This window comes from Camponotus floridanus, unplaced genomic scaffold (assembly GCF_003227725.1).
Source record: "Camponotus floridanus strain SB8 unplaced genomic scaffold, Cflo_v7.5 scaffold13, whole genome shotgun sequence".
Lineage (NCBI taxonomy): Eukaryota > Metazoa > Arthropoda > Insecta > Hymenoptera > Formicidae > Camponotus > Camponotus floridanus.
Window position 1 is genome coordinate 810,939 of NW_020229248.1, and position 23,301 is coordinate 834,239.

General features: G+C 35.4%; 1 protein-coding gene across 5 annotated transcripts in view; it reads left to right on the plus strand.

The window, feature by feature from the left end:
* The window catches only part of LOC105249375 (polypeptide N-acetylgalactosaminyltransferase 2), a 216,551-nt gene that overhangs the window by 168,655 nt on the left and 24,595 nt on the right, over window positions 1–23,301 (plus strand). For 4 of the 5 annotated variants that reach the window (XM_025406038.1, XM_025406035.1, XM_025406037.1 and 1 more), the window contains 2 exons: window positions 3,318–3,493; window positions 4,067–4,186. In XM_025406038.1, the coding sequence (XP_025261823.1) occupies window positions 3,318–3,493; window positions 4,067–4,186 (296 nt within the window). The remainder of the gene's footprint in view (window positions 1–3,317; window positions 3,494–4,066; window positions 4,187–23,301) is intronic. The other variant, XM_025406036.1, reaches the window with a different exon arrangement.

Consider the following 23,301-nt stretch of genomic DNA (forward strand, 5'->3'; position numbering starts at 1 on the left):
GAGAGCTTTTAAATTCTTCTTAATCTCCCCGAAGAGTTTTTCTTTCCTCACCGAATAAAATGAGAATGTAAGTGTAGAACACGCGCGCGTTTCACGGAGAGAAAATGTACGGAGGAGTAAGAAACCGTTAAATTATATGCAATTCTGACGATGTATAATTTCTGTTAGATACATGTATAATTGCGTGATGCTGTTAAATAGCATAAATCAAAGTCTAATCATTATTCGAAGCTGCATCATATCCGCTGCATCAGCGGCCCGCGAATCCTGCCGACCCGACGTGCTCTGTTTATCTCTCCCTTCCTCCGTTTTTCTCTTTTTTATTATTCACTTCAATGTCTCTTTTTGCACTTCCGTGATTTCGTTGCAAACAAACGTGCGATCTCTGCGCGCGATCATTGTCCGAGCATCCTATGCATTCGTCAGAAGGCATTTCCGGCTTTGCGTATCATTGCATCGGCGCATATGCAATGAATTTTATGAGAATCACGTGTGTGTCGCGTAAAAAGAAATATTTCGGCGACGCGCTTGCGCTCGTAAAACCAACGGAAGACAAATTTGTCCCGGGAATATGCACAATAAAACAGTCTCGGTGAAAGATTACGGTACATTTTTTCGCAATTTACGGAACGGTCGATTTAGTTCACGGTTGATATAATCGATATGTGTGTCCCGATATATCATACGGTGTCGACCGTTATTTCCGTGTAATATATAAACGTAGTATAAGAAATATCGTGGGAATAATCACCGTATTGTCTTGTTCTTTCTGCTTACATACAATGAAAAACCCTGGGGATGTCACTATGACCTTGCTTTTATGATCCTGCTTTTAATTATTTAAATAAGATTATGAATATTAATTAATTTAATTTTGCACATACATAAAATATGTAATTGCACACAGGATTACACAGTGTTACGATTGTCGTTCTATTACACAAGTTGTGTGTGATAAAAGGGATGCGCTCCGCATCGTGACTTCTCGGATTGCTAGACGAGGGTTTCCTAACCGAAGACGTTAAACGGACCATCTCTCTATGCGACGTCTTGCATCCAACAGTATGCAGTTACACGCACAGTTAAACCTGTAACACGGCGTTATTAGATTGCCTTCACCGGAATCCGATACGAGAAGCCGGAAACCGATATTACTGGCAGCGCGCTAATATTGCCAATATGTCACGGGCGTGAAATTGTCAATTCCGATCTGAGACACGGCATAATTACACGCTGTGAATGTAAAATGAAATTACACGTTAATAATCTGTATTTGACTACAACTGAATCTGTTGCAAAGTCCTTTGTTTACAAAATTATTTTTGCGAATAGACGATTGAAGAGACATCCAACTACACTAGATTACTATAGCACACGACGAAAGATTGGAGGGAGGAAGGAAAGGAGAGAGAGAGAAGCGGGTTAAAACAATAAAAATATTGATTCACACGCCACTTTTGCTTTCAACGACCCCTCGGTGACTGATCGTATCGAGGGCGCTTTATCGAGTTTTATACGGCAAAGCGGGTGTTCGCGGCATCACGTGGCGACATCGCCGCCGATGAAACCGGATGCAACAGCTTGCCGCGGGCTGTGCCGTCCGGGCTGCGTTTCCGGTTTAATTCGGTAATCCGTGAATTAATATTTCATCAACGGGCTTTTGCACGCGCTTTCTCTACGTCCACCCTCCATCATCCCCTTTCCCGGCGCATTTCCTTCATCCGCCCCATTTTATACTCCCCCGCTCGATTCGCCTTCTTTTATCGGACGTTTTCGCGCGTGAGATCGACGCTATAAGCTTAACGATCCATGCCTTCCGCGGAAAATACTGGCATTCGAATCGTAGTAGTCGGGGAGGAGGGATGGAGAGATGGTTCGGAGAAGAATTTGCGGTGAAACTAACGATCGCTTGCCCGCTTCGGCGTACAATGCGACGCATTAATGGCTCTGCTGCACTTATCGCCATTTACTCTTTGCATAGGTTTTAGAGCGCTTACTACCGTTTTTCCATCGACAATCGATGGCTGTGTACTTTCTGCTGTTTGATACTTCAAAAGTAAAATCCGCTGACTAAATTCTATATCGTCGATCTCGTAATTCTATTTTTAGAATGTAATTACACAAATCAATTATTAATATATATATTTAAATCAGAGATTTATTTCAAGTCTTATCCCATATGAATTCAGAGAGAAGAAGGATATTATATTAATATTTTTTAATTTGAAATTAATTATGATAAGAATGAACTGAGCGAATCAACTACATATTCTTTGACTAATGAAGGTAATTGCTAGATTTGCGTTTTCCTCTCGCGCAAATAAGAGCGATTTTAAGTTCGACCACGTAAGACGGCGAATCGTATCGAGGTCGTGTGTCCGCTAAAAGATCTCTGCTGTCATCTTCGAAAATGTCGCACCATCGCGAGGATCGAAGAAATCTAATGAGCAAGACTCGATGACCTACATATGGACCTACATACGGCACAATGCATCCCCCGGCAAAGGTACAATGCAGCAGCGATACGAGAGAACCTTCGCCAACGATTCGAAATCAATACGGTGTATATCGATGATGTGTCAGTACGGAGAACGGACCGTCTTTGCCTTACAATTGACTCCCACGCCGAAGCCAAGTGCTCGGGGAGAGACGACAGTCGTCGTGTTACAAAGGACCAAGACCATCCTGTCGATCCCGGGAAATTGCTTGGATGGCATGGCGATGTTGAACGGGGAACGGAGATACACAGTAACTGTGTTATATCAGCGCGAGATATACTATATTTCGTTATTTGAACGTATGTCTACATAGTACGGTTTCAAACGCGCGTAGAGTCTCCTAAATTAATAAAATTAATTTATTGAACGACAACAAATATTTATTATCAACAAATATTTATTATTGTCTAATAAATTGGGAGATGCATCGTTCTATCATGATGTATGAATTTTCGTGATGGATGAATTTGCCGAATTCGTATTATAGTTATGATTTGTCGGGGACTTTAAAATATCGTAAAGCACAAAAGTATTTTCGATTGTTACGATATCTATCTACTTTAATCGAGATGCGTCAAATTCTAATGGAAAATTGAACGACAATAAACATTTATCATTTAATAAATTAGAGATGCGCTTGATCATGTAATTTTTCGAATTCGTACCATAGTTATGATTTATCGGGAGCTGTGAAATATCATAAAATATAAAAAAAAGTATTCTCGATTGTTACAATGTCTAGTTTAATTGAAATGCGATAAGTTATCATGACATAATTCTGATCGAAAATTTACTTTCCTCTCTCTTTCTTTCTATTAGCAGAATGAAAACAGAGCTTTACGACTGAAAGAGCCCGCGTCTCTGGCGCTCTCCGCTGGCGGGAATTCTGGCGGCTACGTGGATCAGGATGGCACGGCCATTGTAATGTCATCCGAGCTCCTGCCAGCACCGACCCCGGATCCGAGAGTGACGTGGAATTACTTCGACGAACAGGGGTGAGTCGGCGATCTTCCCTCGCGATAATCAGCTTAACGGGCTACACTTCGAACTTTATCCACTTCGCGGGCATATTTTCGTTGCCGTGCTACGTCTTCATAAGCATTTCAAAGGCGTTCGAGAATGCAATATTAATCCAGTTGGCGGCGCGACTCGACTCTTGACTTGAGTTCCGAGAGTTGGCACATCTCGGCGTTATTAATTATTTCGCACGTTCGGCGCAAGAATCTATTATCTTCGAGAGCTCCATCCTTGCATTAACTTTCCACCGAGCTCCACCAGGAATTGCATCTCATCGCGCAGCTTCTCATTCTAGCGACATTTCTGCATTATTGCCGACCGCACATTACACTGGAATGTCTCATTCCCTCAACGTTATTCGTCGGCGTTGTTATCCCGCAATTATAACTGACCCGAGGTGCCGTTATAATCACGTTATGATAAACGCTGCGTGTGTTTTTTGCGTTCCGATGCAAGGCAACTCCGTGTATTCTGGGTTGACATCGAGATTTGAAACGCGCGAAGGAATAACGACAAGATATAGTGTAGCGATAATTTTCTTTACGCAACAGGTACGTCTCGAGAGGGGGTCTGCGCGCAGGCGAGGATCCATACGCGAGGAATAAATTCAATCAGGAAGCCTCCGACGGTCTTCCGAGCAATCGTGACATACCCGATACTCGCAGCGCCATGTAAGTAACTTGTTACATAACATTTGCCAATATATTACGCTGTACACGTTACGCTGTATATGTAATATATATATACTAATGTCTAAAATGAGCTTCATAAGATGATGTATTATGTGTTTTTCTCATTCTTCGGAATTTTAAGAAATCCGCAAGACACGCTCGAGACATGATACGTCCCGCTCTGCAATATTTATTCCACTTGCCTCGTCGATTGAGAAAGTCGGAAGACATGTCTCGATTGCTTACAGTCACAAAATTGTCTCGTGGAATAAATTCTCCAGAGCAAATAGACGGCAGCTAGACAAGTTTCTCGAAGTGTCTTTAAATAATGTATCGACCCGTACAATTATTGAACACGATTTACCGTCTGACAATCCTCTCGCGAGACAAGTACTTTGGGATAAGTGAGAAGACGACGAGAACATATGAGAGGGGACACAGAAATTGGCCTGTCAATTCGTTTATACATTATTATTGACAGCTACGTGATTCTCTCGGCGGATATTATTCCTTGGAAATGATCAGCAAGATCGCGGCCGTATCGTTGGAAATTCATGCAGTATCATGATAAAACCATGTTACATTCAAATCGTCAAGTGACAGTTACTTCGCCGAAGAAGAACGATGAGAACTCGTGAATATCGTAGAACAATATATATTTCCTCTCGCCTGTAAAAATGTAAAATAATCATATGCAATCATCTATAGAAGAGAACTCTTATCCAATTAATCTGAAACGAATGATTGATTACCGTACACGGTTTCTCGATATATCTATTTTATTATGATCATAATTTTTAAAAGATGCCGAAGAAAGATCTCATACGTTTTCTCGTTAACGTGTACACGATCAAAGTAAGATGGAAGGAATCCATTTCCGTTGTCGGATATCTTCAGTAATTTCTTGCGGAAAGTAATTCAACCTCAATCTGTTCCATCTGCCATAGCTTCATTAAAAAAAGATAATGATACGCTGCGAATGTGCCGCGAAATATTGAAGCTCGATAATTTGAAAATTTCAAATTTGGAAACTTTAATTTGATTTTTTTCACATTGCGAAAAAAAATATAAATACAGATAACGCGTATAAAATTAATGAATAAAGTAATAACGGAAAAGGATCTTGCGGACTCAATAAAATTGTAATTGGCAATTTCTTCGCACCGTAGAATCACGAGATTCCACATCTAGCGAAAATCCACTTGACCCACCTAGTCGCAATCTATCCTCGTATGCTGTCCGACAACGCCTTTTTACATCATGAAAGATTCAAAGGCGGCATAAAGTTCCAATACGTTCAGACCGTTGAAGAGTTCGAGTTTGCTCCCAAGAAAAGCGATAAAGCCGCGATCATAAATTCTTATCGATACACATAGATCATTGACATCCTTGTTACATGTCAAGCGTGTTAGTCGTTCGAAACGTCCATCCCTGAGAAATCTCGCGCGAAACCTTCCCGCATTTATAGTCTCTGTATATGCTTATGATTATGTAATATAAATTATAGTCGTTTCAAGATACTTGTTATTATCTCTTATCGCGCTGGAAATCACGCGAGAATCTATCGTTTGTCATTCGATAAATATTAATCGGCCATCTCTTTTCGCGATATATGCGCTGTCAAGGTATATCGATAATTAACATCAGCAATGTTATTTGTATTATTTTGCGCCTCGATAAATGCATTAATTTTCACATTGCCGCACGTGCTTTATTAAATTGTCGTTAATTAAATCTAATTGTTATTATAATATGATTACATATGCAAGTTTTTACATTTTATAATGAAGTGTCTTAAAAAATTCAATAAATATCTAGAATGATATAATTGATTAGTACACATACATATATATATATATATATATTCTATTTTAATATTTTAAATTGTTTACTATTTAATTGATGATATTTGACTGATGGAAACGTTACAATAATTATCACATTTTCAAGACTGATATCATTTTTTTTGCATTATTCACGACTTTATTCAAACATTGCAAAATATAAAGAATCCACTTCATCGCAAATCGACATTTTTCTTCGCGGCAAGATTAGTTCCGTATATATTTGTTTGAAAAAAAAAAACATGTTGAAAAATGTCTCTGCGAATGGATGGAGAAATATTGCGGATCGTGCTATAAATTCCACTTCAGGAAAAATCGACGCCGGAAACGTGCTTCGCTGCGTTCTTCGCGAGGTGAATTCTTGTACGTCTATTCTCGTTCGCGAACGCGAAAGCGCAGGAATTCAAAGTCGGACAAAGTTTCGCGCGATTTCGAGCGAAAAAAAAAAAGATGACTCTTTTCGCTCTCACGCCGAAGGTCGTGGAAGAGTTCTCCGATTCTCGATCCTGAATTCGCGAAGAAGCGAAGGGCAGCAAAACGACGGAAATTGGGAAAGCAATAGGATTGAGTTTGCGAAGTTTAGAGGTCCTGTGCTTAATGGTATTGCCTGCTTTTGTTGCCCCGCGCGTTCAATATACCGCTAATAAAAACGTGGGCTGCTTTAATGTGCTCTCTCGCTTTCGTCGAGCGTACGCGAGTATCGTTCGCTCGAAATTTCAGTTTGTGCATGGTCGACGAAGTATAATGTAACAAAACTTGGCAACAATCGTGTGAATCCACTCGATCTGGAGATAATGGAATTGTTTGGAAATAATTTTTTTGTACAGCAAATCTTTCTGTTCGAAAACAATAAAATAATTGGAATGGTATTTTATGATAATCATATTCTTCTATTTGAGAGGGAGAGAGAGGAATAATCGCACTTTAAATAATTATATTTCAATATTATATTATTATTTAGATTTGACATATTTCGATTAGAGAGACCAAAGCGCAACCCAATCCTATAATTAATTAAATCATTATTGACACCGCCAATATTTGAATATATATTTGAATATATTATAATAATATTGTACATTTTACAACATATAATATCATGTATAAATAGATAATTAATGTTACTAATACTTATTATGATTAAATTATTCTGTATAAATATGCATATTCAAATTTTATTTACATCAATTTGTGACATTTGTCCTAAATTAATATGAAAATAATTGTCTCTTCACATATGTTATAAATAATATATATATATATATATATATATATATATATATAATATATAAATTTTCAAATTTATAAAAATGTATGATATATCTTTGCCCTTCTCTCTCTCTCTCTCTCTCTCTCTCTCTCTCTCTCTCTCTCTCTCTCAATGTATGAATTAAAAAAAGAATAATTTATATGTTTGAGGGTTAATATGAAATTGCTAAAGAGATGCCTTTGTAGTCATGATTGCTTTGATATCGAGCGCTCAATATCCTGTTCATCTTGAAGAGCTTGTACTGGCGAGTTTATAGTGCAGCTTCGCTCTTTCTTCAATTCTTTTGGCGCTGAAACGACTAGACTACCAACCTCTCAATTCAAGATGATCTAATTTCCTGCGCCTCGCAACCGTCTTTCGCCTGCAGCCGCAACATGCATTTCACGCGGACAAACATGATAGTGTCGGCGAAACCTGTCAGCCACGCGCGAATGAACGTGATTTACTATTGATATACATATTCGCTCTCATATGCTTCTCGATTACGTGATATCGCGTGAGACGATATTAATTTCACTTCAAAATGGAAGGAGATTCATTCCGTTTTCATCCGTTTCATTAATTTTATATAACGTGCTCTCGGAACGAACTTGGACTCGCGTGAGTTATCGGATATGATGCGTGATGTAAGTTTTATTTTCTTCCTACGTATGAGATATCGCCTTGATTTCTGATAGACGCGAAAATTCTCTTAGTTGCGGCCTCATGAATCACAGCGAGGAGAATCTGAAGCTGCATAAACGGTAACTGATGAAAGTATAATACGTCAATCGTGAATTTTACAAATATTAGCTTAGGATTAGGAAAAAATATAATTCATTTTATTTTTTTTACAAATATAAGAAAATAACGTTATATATGAATAAATAAAGATATGCATATATAATTTTATATATATATATATATATATATATATATATATATACTTTAATACAATTTTGGGCCGGGGAATGACCCATATAAATGGGTCATTCCACATCAAATCAGCCACCTCCTCACCCAAAATTGTAAAGTAAATTTAACTTCTAAGGTACCAAAATTTGGCTTGAAACATCTAATTTTTTATGCCATCTGGCGATTTTGAAAAATGTCAAATAATGATGTTGGTTTTGTCAGTTAAATAAAAAATGGTACCTATTTTCGTGTTCAAATCTTTATTATTTTTTTACAAATGAAGTACAAAAGTCATTTTTAATGTAATTTGAATCCAAATCTGAAGTCAGAAAAACAAAATTTAATTTTTTTAATTTTTTTATTTATTTGACATTTTTCAACATCGTTAGACGGCATAAAAATCTAGATGTTTCAAGAAAATAAAAATCTAGATGTTTCTAAATTTTGGTATCCATATATACTAGTTCAATGTTTGAGCAAAGTTCAAACATTGAACCGTCGAGCATATACGAATTTACAAAAACATTTTGATGTTTTGTAAATACGCTATTCGTTATCGAAAAGTTATTTTCTCTTATAATTTTCGTTATACATTTCCATCCATACCGATAATACAAAATTTGCATGTTGCATAAGAAGCTTGATATACTCGATATTATTCATTAAACGTATTGCTTTACATTATTGAGATAAGATCTTGGGAGAAGCTTGTGATGTAAATCCATTATGTGATTGAACTATGAAGAATCTCTAAAAAAATAAAAACCGACAGAGTACAATAAAACTGAATCAAACCAAATAAAACCGTATAAATCAGTAGTTCATTCAAAGTAAAGATAAAAAAGAATATGATGCGCAGGAAAATTGCAAATATTATTTTTTTAAGAAACAGCGCAATATTTCAAGAGATTTTTTAAATCTTTATTTGGATGTGTGAGTTGTGTATGCCGTCACGTGAAGAATTATGATCACGCCAAAGATACCAACCTCTATAACAAATGTCAAGAGAAAAATTATAGGAGAAAAATAGTTGCGAGAGGTTGCGGATCCGTTTCGTAGCGCGATAGAACTATCTATTTGCCTGCCTATCTCTTCTGTCTGACGTAACAAGATTTCGCTACTCGCACCGTCTGACTATGCACTTGCAGTTACTACTTCGTAAACACGCGCGATCTATTATATTTAACGTGAAAATAATCGATCTTTCAATAATTTTGGAGATTATTATAAAAATGATTCTGCTTTTAATAAAATCGAATACTTTACATATTTATTCTGTCAACAAAGCCAGAAATTTTATACTAATTTTGTTAATTATTTACAATGACATACTTTTTATATATAATTAAAATATAATTAACATGATGCTACGCACATATCCTCCTAAAAATATAAAATTTATTCCACAAAAATTTTGTAACATACATATCTCGGCATATAATTTATTTATAATATTAATACTATAATCTCCTCTCTCTGTATTACATGTTTCGATACTGCACACAATTTAATTTATTGTTAATTGTCATTTGTAAATATTAATATAATTAATTATAAATTTATTTATAATTAATTAAATTAAAAAGTAAAATTAAATAATGAAAAGAGAGACTTAAAATTATAAATTATATTTTATTTTTATAAAAATCAAAGCTAAAAACGATTTTTTAAATTTTACATATCACTCATTAAAAAAAAATCATTTCACAAAAATTTTATAATATATACATATTTCAATATCTCAGTATATTAAATTTATAATATTAATAGTATAATTTTTCTGTATTATAATGATAATAATTTTTATATGAAGTTTTCATTTTTTATATACTCTTTTTTTGTATACTTGACTGCATGTAATTTAACTTATTATTAACTGTAATTTCTAAATATATTAATTTAATTAATTTATTATAAATTTATTTATGAAGTAAAATTAAATAAATTATTTATGAAGTAAAATTAAATAAAAAGAGAGTTTTAAAATTCTGTTCAATTTATCACTTGATTAATTAAAAAAACATATAAATAGTCTATAATATGTTAAGGAGATATAAAATCTAGCATAACACGGACAATCAATTTCAGCAGAAATTCTGCCTCCGTGCAATTTATTTCTATAAAGGATGTTTATATCCCTGTGTATTATTTAAATTCAATAAATTATGGAATACGCGAGATGGACCGTTGGTTACGTAGTTTTGCAGAATCTCATCTAGCAATGCGTCATGTTTCCTCCTATTCTTATGGATTAATAATACGGTCAATCCTGGAATGTGCCATGGTACATGTCCTCATGAATTATAATAAGGGTAGCTTTATACTCTATTATGAGATCTTCTGGGGTAGGGGTATATGCGTTGTCGTTTGATGTATGGGGTATGCGTAGTGGTTTGATGTATGGCGCCGTTCCCTGTTTCTCCGGTCCTCATTTTGCGCACCGGCTGTTTTATGTCTCTTGCATTATCGATCCGCTTCTCGTCTCGTCCGTTGCAGACATAGAAATATTTAATTTCTCTGTTTGCGACATCCCCAGTTGGGTGGATCGCAGTGATATGTATATATTATGTAACAGCTCTAGCGCTTTCCCAAAAGATTCTTCCTATTGACATGTTAAAGTTGAGAGAATGTTTCCTCATTTGTCACGACGCATTATCATTTATATAGAGAAATTTTTTTTAATTTTATAACTTTTTTGTTTTATATTTATTTATATTTTATATTTATTTTATTATTTATTTTATATTTATATAGAAATATCGTTTTAAAAAATATATAAAAAATAAATATAAATAAATAAATATAAATAAATATATAAAAATATTTGTAAATAAAAAATAATTAATTTGTTACATTTTGCAAAGCATTTTGCTCTACTGCGATTATTCAACGTTTAGGAAACGTTTCCTGAAAGCTTGCAGAAATGATAAATCAAGAATTCTCCTCGTAACGAGAACATTGTGGAGCAATCGGTTACGTTACCGAACATGAATAAAGCCCGTATATTCGAAATTATTCGAGTAAGTCCTGCAGAATCTCAGGAACCTTTATCCGAAAGAAGCGAGCGGAATTGAGTTACCGTGATATTGTCGATGGCACGACAAAAGATGTCATCTTGCCTAATCCTGAATAGCACAATAGTTGACTGTGCCCGAGCGAATTTCTCAATGTGAATCTGATTCTCTCCGATATTCTCGTATCAACGAAATTGCTTTAATTAATTTTACGTAGATAAAAATTTGCTCATATTTTTTATCCACCTGGGAAACAATTTTGATTTTACGTAGATAAAAATTTGCTCATATTTTTTATCCACATGCGGAACAATCTTGATTTTTTTCTCATAAATTAGATTCACAGAACGTTTAGCTTTTTTAAATATAACTCATTTTTTTATTCTTCTTTTCTCTCCTAAATCATATAACAGTAAAAAAATTTGATCATGCGTCGCTGCAATCACACTATAGTCAACTTTAACATCTTCGCAACTCTAAAGATGCTATTTCGATAAATTACAATGCTATTTCGCGAAACGAATTTCGAACATCGAACACTAAAAGAGAAAAACTCCATACAGGGTGGAAAGCCGAATCATGTCAGGTGGAGATTCTCAAAGCCACGACAAAAGATGCCATCTTGTTCGATGCACTTGGCTGACACAATGAAGTTTCGTTCTTATCTAGCCGTGCGAACCGTCGTCGACTGCGTCAGCACTTACATAAGCGCGTCGCCCGGTAAATGTAGGTGTACGACACGGTACGGAAAAGCGTTGCCGAGACTCCGTTCATCCCGGAACGAGCGTTTGTCTCGCTCGCGGGAGTGCGAGAACACACCGTGTTTTCGTAGGAGCGAAGTTAGCGAAACGAATCCTCTCTGTTTCTTTCCGCGATAAGGCGGTATCGCGAGCAAACTGATTTCTCAGTCGAAAAACTTCCGTCATTCCGAGTTCGCGGAAAAGTGCTCGTTTCGCGATATCGACGCTGATAGAAACAATTCCGATGGCGATTCCGAACGACTCTCGAGCGATGCTCGCTCCAAGATTCCGCTGCATCCAAGTTCCGGCCGCTTCATAAACTTCGATGTTATTTCCGGGTATGTTTTCCTCGCGCTTCGAGTTATCGTGCTGATTTTTACGCAATTGTTTGCGCGGAATGAACAAAAATCAAATAAATTCTTATATAATTTTTCTATTATTTATAATTTACTGCTAAAAAGGGGGACAAGCACATCTTTCTAGGAGACGATATACTTGAGGCATCTAAAATCGAAATCAGAAAAAGAAGCATATGCAGAGTTCAATGATTTTTGTGTGGGAATATTTTACACATATCTATAACAATATTTTCTATACATATCTACAAATAATTTTTGCACATAATTTTATACATGTTTATTATTATCATGAAAGTGTAGTAAACTAAAACGAAACGATTTTAACAAAATAAATCTGTACGCACTTATATGTGTTTATGCGGACATCTACGTGAATATCGGACATCTATGAGTCGCCATTTCAAGTTTGGCTGTTTTTCGCGAGTTCAGAAAGTCCATTGTAGCGAACGTTGCCTTATACGGCTATTCTCAGATAAGGCGGATCCGGGATAAACGGATTTTTCAGCTGAAAAATTCTATAACCACTTTGGTGTACGGTGACGGTATTGGCGTGGCATGGAAACTCTCCAGCGCTGATTCGCCTTCCACAATGCGGAGTTCGATGCACGACTTCCGCAACGACTGTTACAACTGTCCGATACAGTGACTGTCACGCTCAGACGATAAATTCGATAGAGTTTTTATCGGAGGATGTCACACGGCGTGGACGATGTCCCTTTATTCCGATGTCATTTACTAATTTTACACAGTTGACAGAATATGCCAAAACATTTCGTCGATTTATTTCGTTCCTTGCTTCTGTAATAATAATATGCGATGATATAAACTACACGAAAATTCATTTTTTTTTTTATCATTTTTATGGGACAACTTCTGATTTAGAAATGTACAATAAATCCTAGTTAAAAATTGAATTAATTCAAACGAATGTCATTTTGTATAAATCAGAATGAATTTTATCATATATTTTATTATATATTATATATATAAATCATATTAATAAATATGAGTATTACTTCCAACTTTTTAAATATTTTAAAAATAAAATATAACAAATGTAACATTTGAGCAAGAGAAATTGCTAACCAATCCTATTTCAGATAATCGCGCGAGTGACGAATGCTAGACGAACCGTTAATAAAAATAATCGAGAAAGAGAAATTAGCTAAAGACTCCTAAAGACTCGAATAATGGATTCAACTCCCCCTCGTAAACTTTATTACCGGTAAAAACAGGTCCCTTAGTACACTCGAGGACAATTCTCTTCGCGGTCTCTTTTTATCGTTGCACCTGCTGACGCCGAGTTATATATCCCTTCGATGCAGGAGCCCTCATGATAGTTTTCTTTTTAAAAGTAAGCAAACCATCGCGGCTTAATTCCATCGCGGCAATAAACAGCCGACTATCTCGTTCTCTCTGAGTGAATCTTTTTACGAGTCGCGCTCACTAAAGATCTTTTCACGTGTAACGTAAATACCTATATATATTTGGGAACAAACATCGGCGATAAACTATCATTATCCCATTTTATTGGCGCATTCATCGGGGATTTATCGTGACAAAAATCACCGGTGATAATATTCGGTGATTTTTATCACGATAAATCCTCAACGAATGCGCCAATAAAAATTATTTAAAATATCTTGCACGAAATCGCTTCCGCTTCCGGTGAAATCAAGTGATAGATATCGGAGATCGACGAGCGATAGCCGCGATAGCGTTGAAAAATTCGACCAAGAGTATTAAAAATACTTTCGCGAGTACGATCAGGAATCTGGATTTGTTTTATTGAACTTATGTACGTTTTTTTCCATCCGCGTCAAAATTATTTAACATTACAAAACTATAGATTTTCGCTGCCATTGTGAATAATATTGCTTGAATATCGTATACGCTTTTAAATCTTCATTTAATTGCCATTTTTTCATATCACGATTCTCAGAGAAAGAGAAAAAAAACGTTAACGCGATGAAAATTTTCATTTTCTCTGATTATTTTATCGATCAGATTAATTAGGCTATGTTTGTGCACCACAATTTAAAACTAGTTTAAAATTGTACGTTTAAATTAATAAATTGATATTCATTTTTCTTATATTTCGTATTTTGAAAAAATACTTTATCTTATGTTTCATATCTTGAAAAAATACTTTGTATATTTTTAATTTAAAATAATTAATAGTACTGAAGAAAAGCGTTAAAATTAATTTGCAGTAATTGACTTAAAAGAATTGACGTAAAAGAATCATTCTTTTTTTGTGCAAATTTTTCATAAGGATAAATCAGAGTATAATTTAATTATATTCTTTGGGTGAGAAATTGCTTTTCACAGTTTCTAAGAAATATTCTCCATCTTGTACAAGAGTTAATTCTGTCATCATGCGACTGAAAGTATTCCAAAGGTATCCTTATATTTCTGGTTTCCTGGTAGTTCCCTGTATAAATACCATATAAATTCATTTCTATGTCGTAATAGTCACAGCAATGTAGAAGTTTTCTTATATTGAAACAATAACCGTGCTATTTATTTTATTTAGGGAACTCTGATTTTATCTCGTAATTTCCCCGAGAATTCACGGCCCAAGCGTATCTATCATATTAACTTAAAATGAATAATTCTCATCCTGTATTTTTATATAATGTCCGATATTAATAAAAGGTTTCTAATTAAATTATAGAACCAATTTATAGCTTTTAATTTTTCTATAAAAGGAAACCTCCAATTATTATATTCCAATCGAAGTAGATACAATTAATTGGAAACACAAATACAAAAAAATTGCATATAATATCACAGTATATGACTTTATTTTAACATAGAACATCACAATATATATGAAGTAAAAAATTTATTCGTAAATTAATAAAGAAAGATGCGTGCATGTATAAATGTATACATACATATTTTATACGATTTATCTTATTTATTAAACGAATATTTTTCTAGTAAATTAATACTTTACATATCTTATAAAATGTAAATAGTTTCTGCTAAGACTCTTGTACCAGTATATCTTATCTCCGAAGTGAATTTAAGCGTAGCTTCTTTGAGAAGAAGAAACGTCAGAAAGAATGAAAGAAATATTTCTTCTTTTGATATGAGCATGAGAAAAAGTAACCATCTTTTTCAGGCTCCGGAATACTTTCAAAATCTCATTTCATAATGTCTACGATTCCGTGTGTAGCGTGATATTTTGTATGAAAAATGCGGGGCGATATCCTAGTATTCCTCTTTATGTCATATATCTTTACGTTACACGTAATATGGAAATTTCTACCTCCGAGGCGTGTAAATATATGTATACAGATACGTGACCCTCACTAAATCTTCTTGTTCCGACATTTCATTGAACGACACTTATCGAATAGTGTTTGCATTTATTTTACCTAAAACTTATATCTTGTCTAGGAAAAAATACAGAGAGACGATCCAATATTTAAGAAAATATATAACATGATTTCTAAAATTAATATATGTATAGTAGTCTCATAGATACTATATAAAACACTATCTTTCACAAGATGTGTTTCTTTACGTGCTATATTACGTGATATTTCCTACTAATTAACACAGATTAACAAGTTTGATACTTTCTTGAAAGTATATCGTTCTTCTATTATTAATGAACGATCCAGTCAAATGCAAATAAATGATGTTTTCCTCTTCGCCGCCGTCTTTATTGGGCTAAACCAGAAAAATTCGCCGCGGCATGAAGGAATCAGCCATTACGCGGGACTCGCTGTTAACGTTGGAAACTGCGGGTAATTAGGAAGCCGCTCGTAAATAGACGGCGTGCCGACCGGAACTTACGAGTCGGAATGAGGGAAGGTACACCGCCGCGTCGAGAGGAAAGAAAAGAGAAAGAAAGGGAATTAGTGGCCCGCTTAACTCCGGAAATCTGTTATATTGACCTTGCGTTTCCCCTCGCCGGTGCGGAAATAGTTATATCCTTCCTGCAGGAAAGAGAATTTCGTGGCACCTGTCTCGTCTCGAAACCGAATCGAGATGAAAGAGAAGGAGGCGAGCTTCCCTTCATCTTCCATCTTCTGTCAACGTTATTATCTTGAACGATACGTGGTCTTTTTTTTTAAATTAATTTAAAATTAATTTTATTCACCTTTTTTCTTCGTATTTATTTTTACGAAAAAAGAAAGTCGTCTCATTTCTCATCGTTCATTCATTTCCGAATTTCACGCGTTACATAACGATGTATGAAAGTGAGTCTTCCATCGCTAACGCGTTAGAAGGTTTATCGCGCACCTCGCAGGAAGTTCCCCGACAGGAACAACGACATTATGCGGCTCTCATCACGAGAGATCCGACCAGACGCGTTTGTAATGCCGCTCCTCTTGCCTCGCATCCTTACAGCTCGCTTACTTAGTTTACAGGCGAAAATAAATGTGCGCGCACGCTACGTACGTGCGTGGTACGTTGGTTTGCACCTGGAAAACTAATCTCCGGTTACTGCTGCAGGATAATTGTGTTTGCCTTCCATTTAAGTTGTTTGCACATCTGTTTGCATCCTAGACCCTCTTTTAGACTAACTTGTCTTCGGATTCAGCTTGCTATCAAACCACCAGTCTCTGTCTTACTCTTCTTTCTTCCTTCCTTCCTTTTACTTCCTCTCGCTTTTCGCGACGTCGTGTCTTCATGTGACTCAAACGCTCGTAATTTGACAATTAAATCGTATATCTGTTTCCTATTGTGGTATATTAATTATATATTAGTAAATTAATTATATACCACACATTGAAAACATCCATAATTCGGTAGTATTTTGAAAAATTATGCGATACTTGCATAATTATTGTGATATATTATTTATTAGTAAATATATAATTAATACATCACAATATGAAATAAATATACAATTATAGAAATTTTATAATTTTATTAATCGCATAATTTTTTCAAGTATCACCGAATTACATGAGTAATTTCAATGCTGATGTGTTAGCTATAGTAAAAGAATGTATAAAAATTACATCAAGACAAGACTTTAATCAAACGAGTATTGAATAAGACAGGAATAAAAGAACAGAGGGAGAATTAAATGAGATCGAAATAAAGACAAAGAAATGATAGTTTCTCGTCTACTATAAATTTGAAAAGAATTCGCAGCGAAAATTCTTTCTCTTTTGCATCTGAAGAGTTTAAAAAGAATAGAATTAAGCGTGAAAAAAGTACATTTATATTCATTATATATTTTGATATGTTTAGAATAATACGTAAAATTATTTTATTCAACACTAGTGTAACATCCAGAAATATAATAATAGATTATCTCTATGCATGTAAGCAACAGCTCATAAAAATGTATTACAAAAAAATATTTCAGATGAAAATGTTATGTAAATTTATTTATTAATTTATAATTTATTTATTATTATTTATTATTATGATTGAATGAGGCACATGCGCATTTACATGTGCAATATGTAACAATGTGTTTAACGGGTTTGTAATACGCATGACAATTATTCCAGTTGCACAGCCATGAATCTTAACGAGCGTACACGGCAATTAATGATGCATCTCTCCTTCTCCCCTCTCCTTCTCGCCACAATCATTATGATCGATCGCTCGTCTCTCAATTCTGGACCACGCGATCAAGACAGCATTTTCCCGCGAGAGAATGCGTTCCCATAGATGTACAGGAAACGCGATGGAGATCGTGTTCTCCCGGGGAAAGTGCGCGATTCAACTTTTTAAGGCGTCCAGGTGAAAGAAGCTCACCTGTCTGAGCGCGCGTGGTGAATCTTGTGTTTCTCTCCCGTTAGCCACCGTCTATGGATACACGGAAGAATGTCTCCTCTCTCTTTCTCTTTCTCTTTCTCCTCCTCCGAGATCCGGAATCCCGCGCGGGCCATTAAAGCCGACGGGGAAGTTTCACGATTTGATCTACGAGAGGTAATCTAAAATAGCGTGGGACGCGCGAAAACGAACGCTCATTCATCTTATTGATGCAAACGATGCGATCCTTCTTCGTTGTTTCGACGAAGCTGCCGCGTGTATTTTTCACGTGATAGAAATAGATTGGAATTAACTTTGTCTTCTGATTTCGTGAATCTCGAGTGTATGTACTCTAGAGTGTATGTACGTGTAATATATTATAGAATGTTTCGGAGCTTATGGATTATTTCGGTGCTGATATTCCGATATAACGATATTTGAAGAAGATTTATGAATGCAGATTCTACATTCATTTTTGTCTTAATCGGAAATGTCGTTATTTAATGAATCCATTAAATCTTTTTGATTGTCGCATTTTACCTTCCTCTTTCTGTCTCTTTTTCTATGCATCATGTTTTTATTACGATCTTTTTCCACATGTTATCGAGCGTTATATTCTTTTGCAATAAGTTTTTTCAGTTTGGGATTGTCGATTGAAAATCATGATTTCTGGAAATTATCCTCTAAAAGCACGATAATGAATACTTTTTATAGAATAACATAAAAAATCACATCATCAGATGTCGTAGACTTGTGACATTATTACACAATACACTGAAATGAGAGAGAGAATAGTTACTTTTTCTACCTAATTACAGATAGTTTGCGGTTACACAAATTGGAAAGGATAGCCTTAAAAATAAAGAATATTTCTGTCTCATTTACATTAAGTAATTCATTGTAAAAAAACATCGTTAGCCAATTAGAAATGTCGTAATAAAGATATATATCCCCAAATTATAAAATAAAATTATCCTTTTTCAATATTCTCATTATTACAAAGTTCACTTTAGTATATATTACAATATTTTCTTATGCACAGTTTATATTTTCTTTTTAAATTTATATAATCTTAAATCTCACTGTCTCAAATCTATTATTTCGACTATCATTTTAAATACTAATAAGAAATATTAATTCGTTAAAAGGAAAATTAACAAGAAAATTCATCTTACTAAAAATTAATTATTAAAATCTTATTATATAAGTTGATGATATCTATTAAACTTATAAATTATTACAAATTTAAGAGATATATAATAAAATCATAAAAAAATATTAATTATAAAATCGTTTTATAAAACCGTTAAGGGGATATTGAAACGTTCTTTTCGCCACTTTCTCGCTAATGGTCGTAGGTAGAAATTCCTCGATTTGTGTCGTTAAACTTACAACTCGAAAGATTAAAGTGCAGTCCTCGGTGAATCGGTAATTTCCAATGAAATCGCAGTAGAGGAACTTTAAATCGCACTTTCGCCGCGATAATTATCGAAGCCATGACGACGCGATCTTCTTTATTCAGGGTTACCGATTCCGTGCAGAAAAAGTCCTTGACTCATTTTCGGCATACTCAATTAGCGTTAATTAATCGCTCGTGCGGGGCGATTTTCTAGGGCGCGCGGTGCTTTAATCCCTTTTTTTTTCTCTCTTCTCTGTCCGTAAAACAGCCACCTCTCTCTTTCTCTGGATCGAGTGGATCGCTCGACGCTACAGTTTGGTTTCTGCTGAATAATACATAAACCACTTTTAAAATCAAAAAGTTGCCCGTCGTTTTTTCGACCTTCTTTTTTTTTACTCGCCGCGCTCACCTCGCGCCGATGGAGGCCGGTCGTGTGAATACTTAAACGCGCGCAGCTGCTACTTCATGTTATACCACCGCCTTTTTTTCGAAGCTCGCCACCCTTTCCCTTCCGCGTTTTCCACTTTTTTTTTATCTCGGCTCAAAATAAAGAGAGAGATAAAGATGGGGATGACACCGATCTTCCTTTCTACCGGCATTCTTTCGTGAAAGTGCACGACACTAGAGTGAAAGTGGCGCAAATCGATTATGCGGTCCAATTAATACCCCTTCTCTTAATTATGCGAGAAATTACTTTCCTATGCCGATAGTTCACTCTTCGCGCGCGGTAATGACTTTGCCGATATTAATAATTAACCCGCCATTTGATTTGCTGTCATTCGCTTGAGAGTTGCAGAATTTTCATTAGTTTTTTTTTACCGAGAAAAGAGAATTACAAAAATAAAAAAGAAAAAGGGCAATTTGCTAATTGTGGATAATAAATCTTCACAATTGGAGAAAACCGATTAAAAAATATTTTTACTTCCAAAGTTAAATTTATTTGAGAGCAAAGATTATTTTTCGTGCGGAAAAATTTTATCGAACATATTTTATACGCTTAATATTTTTTTCTGCGTGTGCAGCTTGTGTAGATTATTAAAATATCAAAACATACTATTCAAAATATATATCTTTATGCTTCACCAATAATGTATTAATATGTATTGAATACGCTAATAAATGTATAATAAATGTGTAATATATACATAACCTTGTAAATGCGTAACATATTTTCTCGCTCTTTCTCCCAGTCTCTGTCTCTTTGATATATTATCCACCTTTTCCCTCTTTGCCGCGACTTTAATTTTCTCCGGAGGGAGCATCGTGCTACCGTAAAAAACCTACAAGAAAAGATTACGCGGCTCAATTATTCCCTCGTCTTCCCGCATGGTAATCCTTAGATCCGGTCGAGTCGGAGCTTGCTCGGAAAATGGACAATTTCTGGCGCACGAGGCACTTTGTTTCGCATTAAGAATCGCTAAACGCGCTTCTTGCCGACCGCTTTGAATAAATTTCGTGGCCCGCGTCTCGCAACTCGAAATGCCGATTCAGCAACCGCGCCGCAAATCGCGGCGCGATTGCGCCATTCTTTACGTTGACGAAGTTATAATTGAGAAAAGTTTTCGACTTACAAGATTAATGTAATTTAAGCGCAGACCCGCGGCTGCCTTGTAAACTACTCGGTCGGAAATTTATATCGCGAATCGCAATATAAACCTCTTTTCTCATCGTACGATATTCGCACCAACCTTCTTGCTTATCGTGGATATCTATTTCTGTTCTCATTTAACATCCACGTTGTTCCTCTTGCACATAATTCTAAGATAAAGATCTTATATGCATTGATCGCGTCTTTAAATCTATCTTCTTAACAATTAATTATAAATATATAAAAATTATTGCTATTAATTTTATCAATGCGTGTGGGTGTCATTTAACTTTTTTTTTGTTAAAATATATTCAGGTAACTTTTTAGAAAAGATGCATCTCGCGTAAAGATGGCCGGTGAAAGTTTTCATAAAATTAGATCGAACAAACTGTTATTCGTCCTCAATGCACTTCTGACACGCGAGATCGCCGATTGCCATTCATCCACGTTGAACACGGACGATTTGTATACGTCACGGCGGTTGTTAAACCTTGTGCGAGTCCGACATTTTCCCTTGTGCAATTAGATAAGAACGCCGTTTCTCTCTCTCTCGTCTCTTCTCCTAGGTACTCTTTAATTTAACGCGAGAAAGATCTTTGAACTCTCGATAATCATAGACGATTATTGTACATCAGGTTCAGGAGCTTACATAATTAATCAAGAACACATGCCATTTCTCCGTTCCCACGATGAAAGCGGAACCGACATGTATTTTTATCGGAAGCGACGCGAAAGATAACACTAGATAACGCACATTTTGTAAGAATTATAATCCTCGTAGCCTTTATGAGATTATAACATGATTTTCTCCCTCCTTCCCTTCACCTACACTCTCGACTTGTTATCTTTCATGTACAGAAAATAAATTTCGAAATTTTCTGTTGTATCCAGATTTTTAATATTTTTTTGATAATTTTATACATCTATTAACTTTTTTGTTTTATCCAAATTTTCGTTGTTTTTTTTTTCTTTTTTAATATTGTATGTTGTGTGCACGCTAATCTTCTTTTAATTGACTCGAAGGAAAATTTTCTCACGTATTGCTTACGTATCGCGTAAAAGTCTTCTTGTTAACGCACTGATCTCTCGGCGAGCGAGATTCTCATTTATTTCGGTCTCGCTTCGCAACGTGACTCAATCTTCCCTCTCGTAAGAACCTTCGGTGAGATCTCGTAAGAGACCCGCGTCTTTTACCTTATTCCCCGGCTGGCTCTGTCCACCCCTCGATTGCGATTCTGCCTGGTCGATTTTGGAGTCTTCTGCTTTATTTTCTCGTTTCAGCGGGGATACGTAACGTAAAACGTCGTCGAGTGTAAAGGTATGCAGCACGTTCCTCGTAAAAAGCTTCTCTAGAAAGTGCTAGATACTCCGTTACGATATGAAGGAAATATGTACGGTATACTTGAATGATGACCCCGTAATGTCGGAGGATAACTCCACTGCAGATTGCACGGTGGATATAATTACGACGGCATTAATCAGCATGAAACGAACCTTTTTACATTAATCGATTTCCACATAGCTCATCGATTCACATGGTGGATGGAAGCATCGGGTATCGCATGACACTTCATGTATCACACTCACATACCTACGAGTCAAGATATATGAAGATTATTAACTCATTACGAATGACGTACAGCATTTGAAGAGATTATTATACATCACGAAACGGAAATGATAAGTGGATTTTTTATCTATTTTACCACGCAAAAGTAACATCAGTGAAACTTTATATATTGGCAATTTTTGATCCTGAAATAAGTCTGATGGATCACAGTTTATACTTTTAGTTTCTTGATAGTGATCGATTCCATATGATTTTTTAGCGTGAAAAAGTTTTTTACATGCAGTCAATATCTACATATTACATCCATATATTACATGTATTGTGTGCGACGGGTAAACATATTATATACTAAATATATTATATTACACGATACAAGAGACAAGTATATAGATTGATTCAAGAAGCAATAGAAGTTGTTGAGAAAAAAGATTTAGATTATATGAATTATATTATTACATTTAGCCCAGTTAGATGTCTTTTCTCGGATACAAGCGTTGTCGACGATGCAATAAAAGCACTATACATGTATATATATAATCCTGCCGCGATTCGTTTGTGTAATTAATGTAATGTGCTCCTCGCGGCTGTTCTTTATGTTTAAATCCAGACGATATCGCGGGCGAACGAGGTGAAATACGTAAGGAAACGAGAATGAGACTGGGAAACAGGAAAAACGAACGTGGTCGGAAGAGCGCAATTGTGGC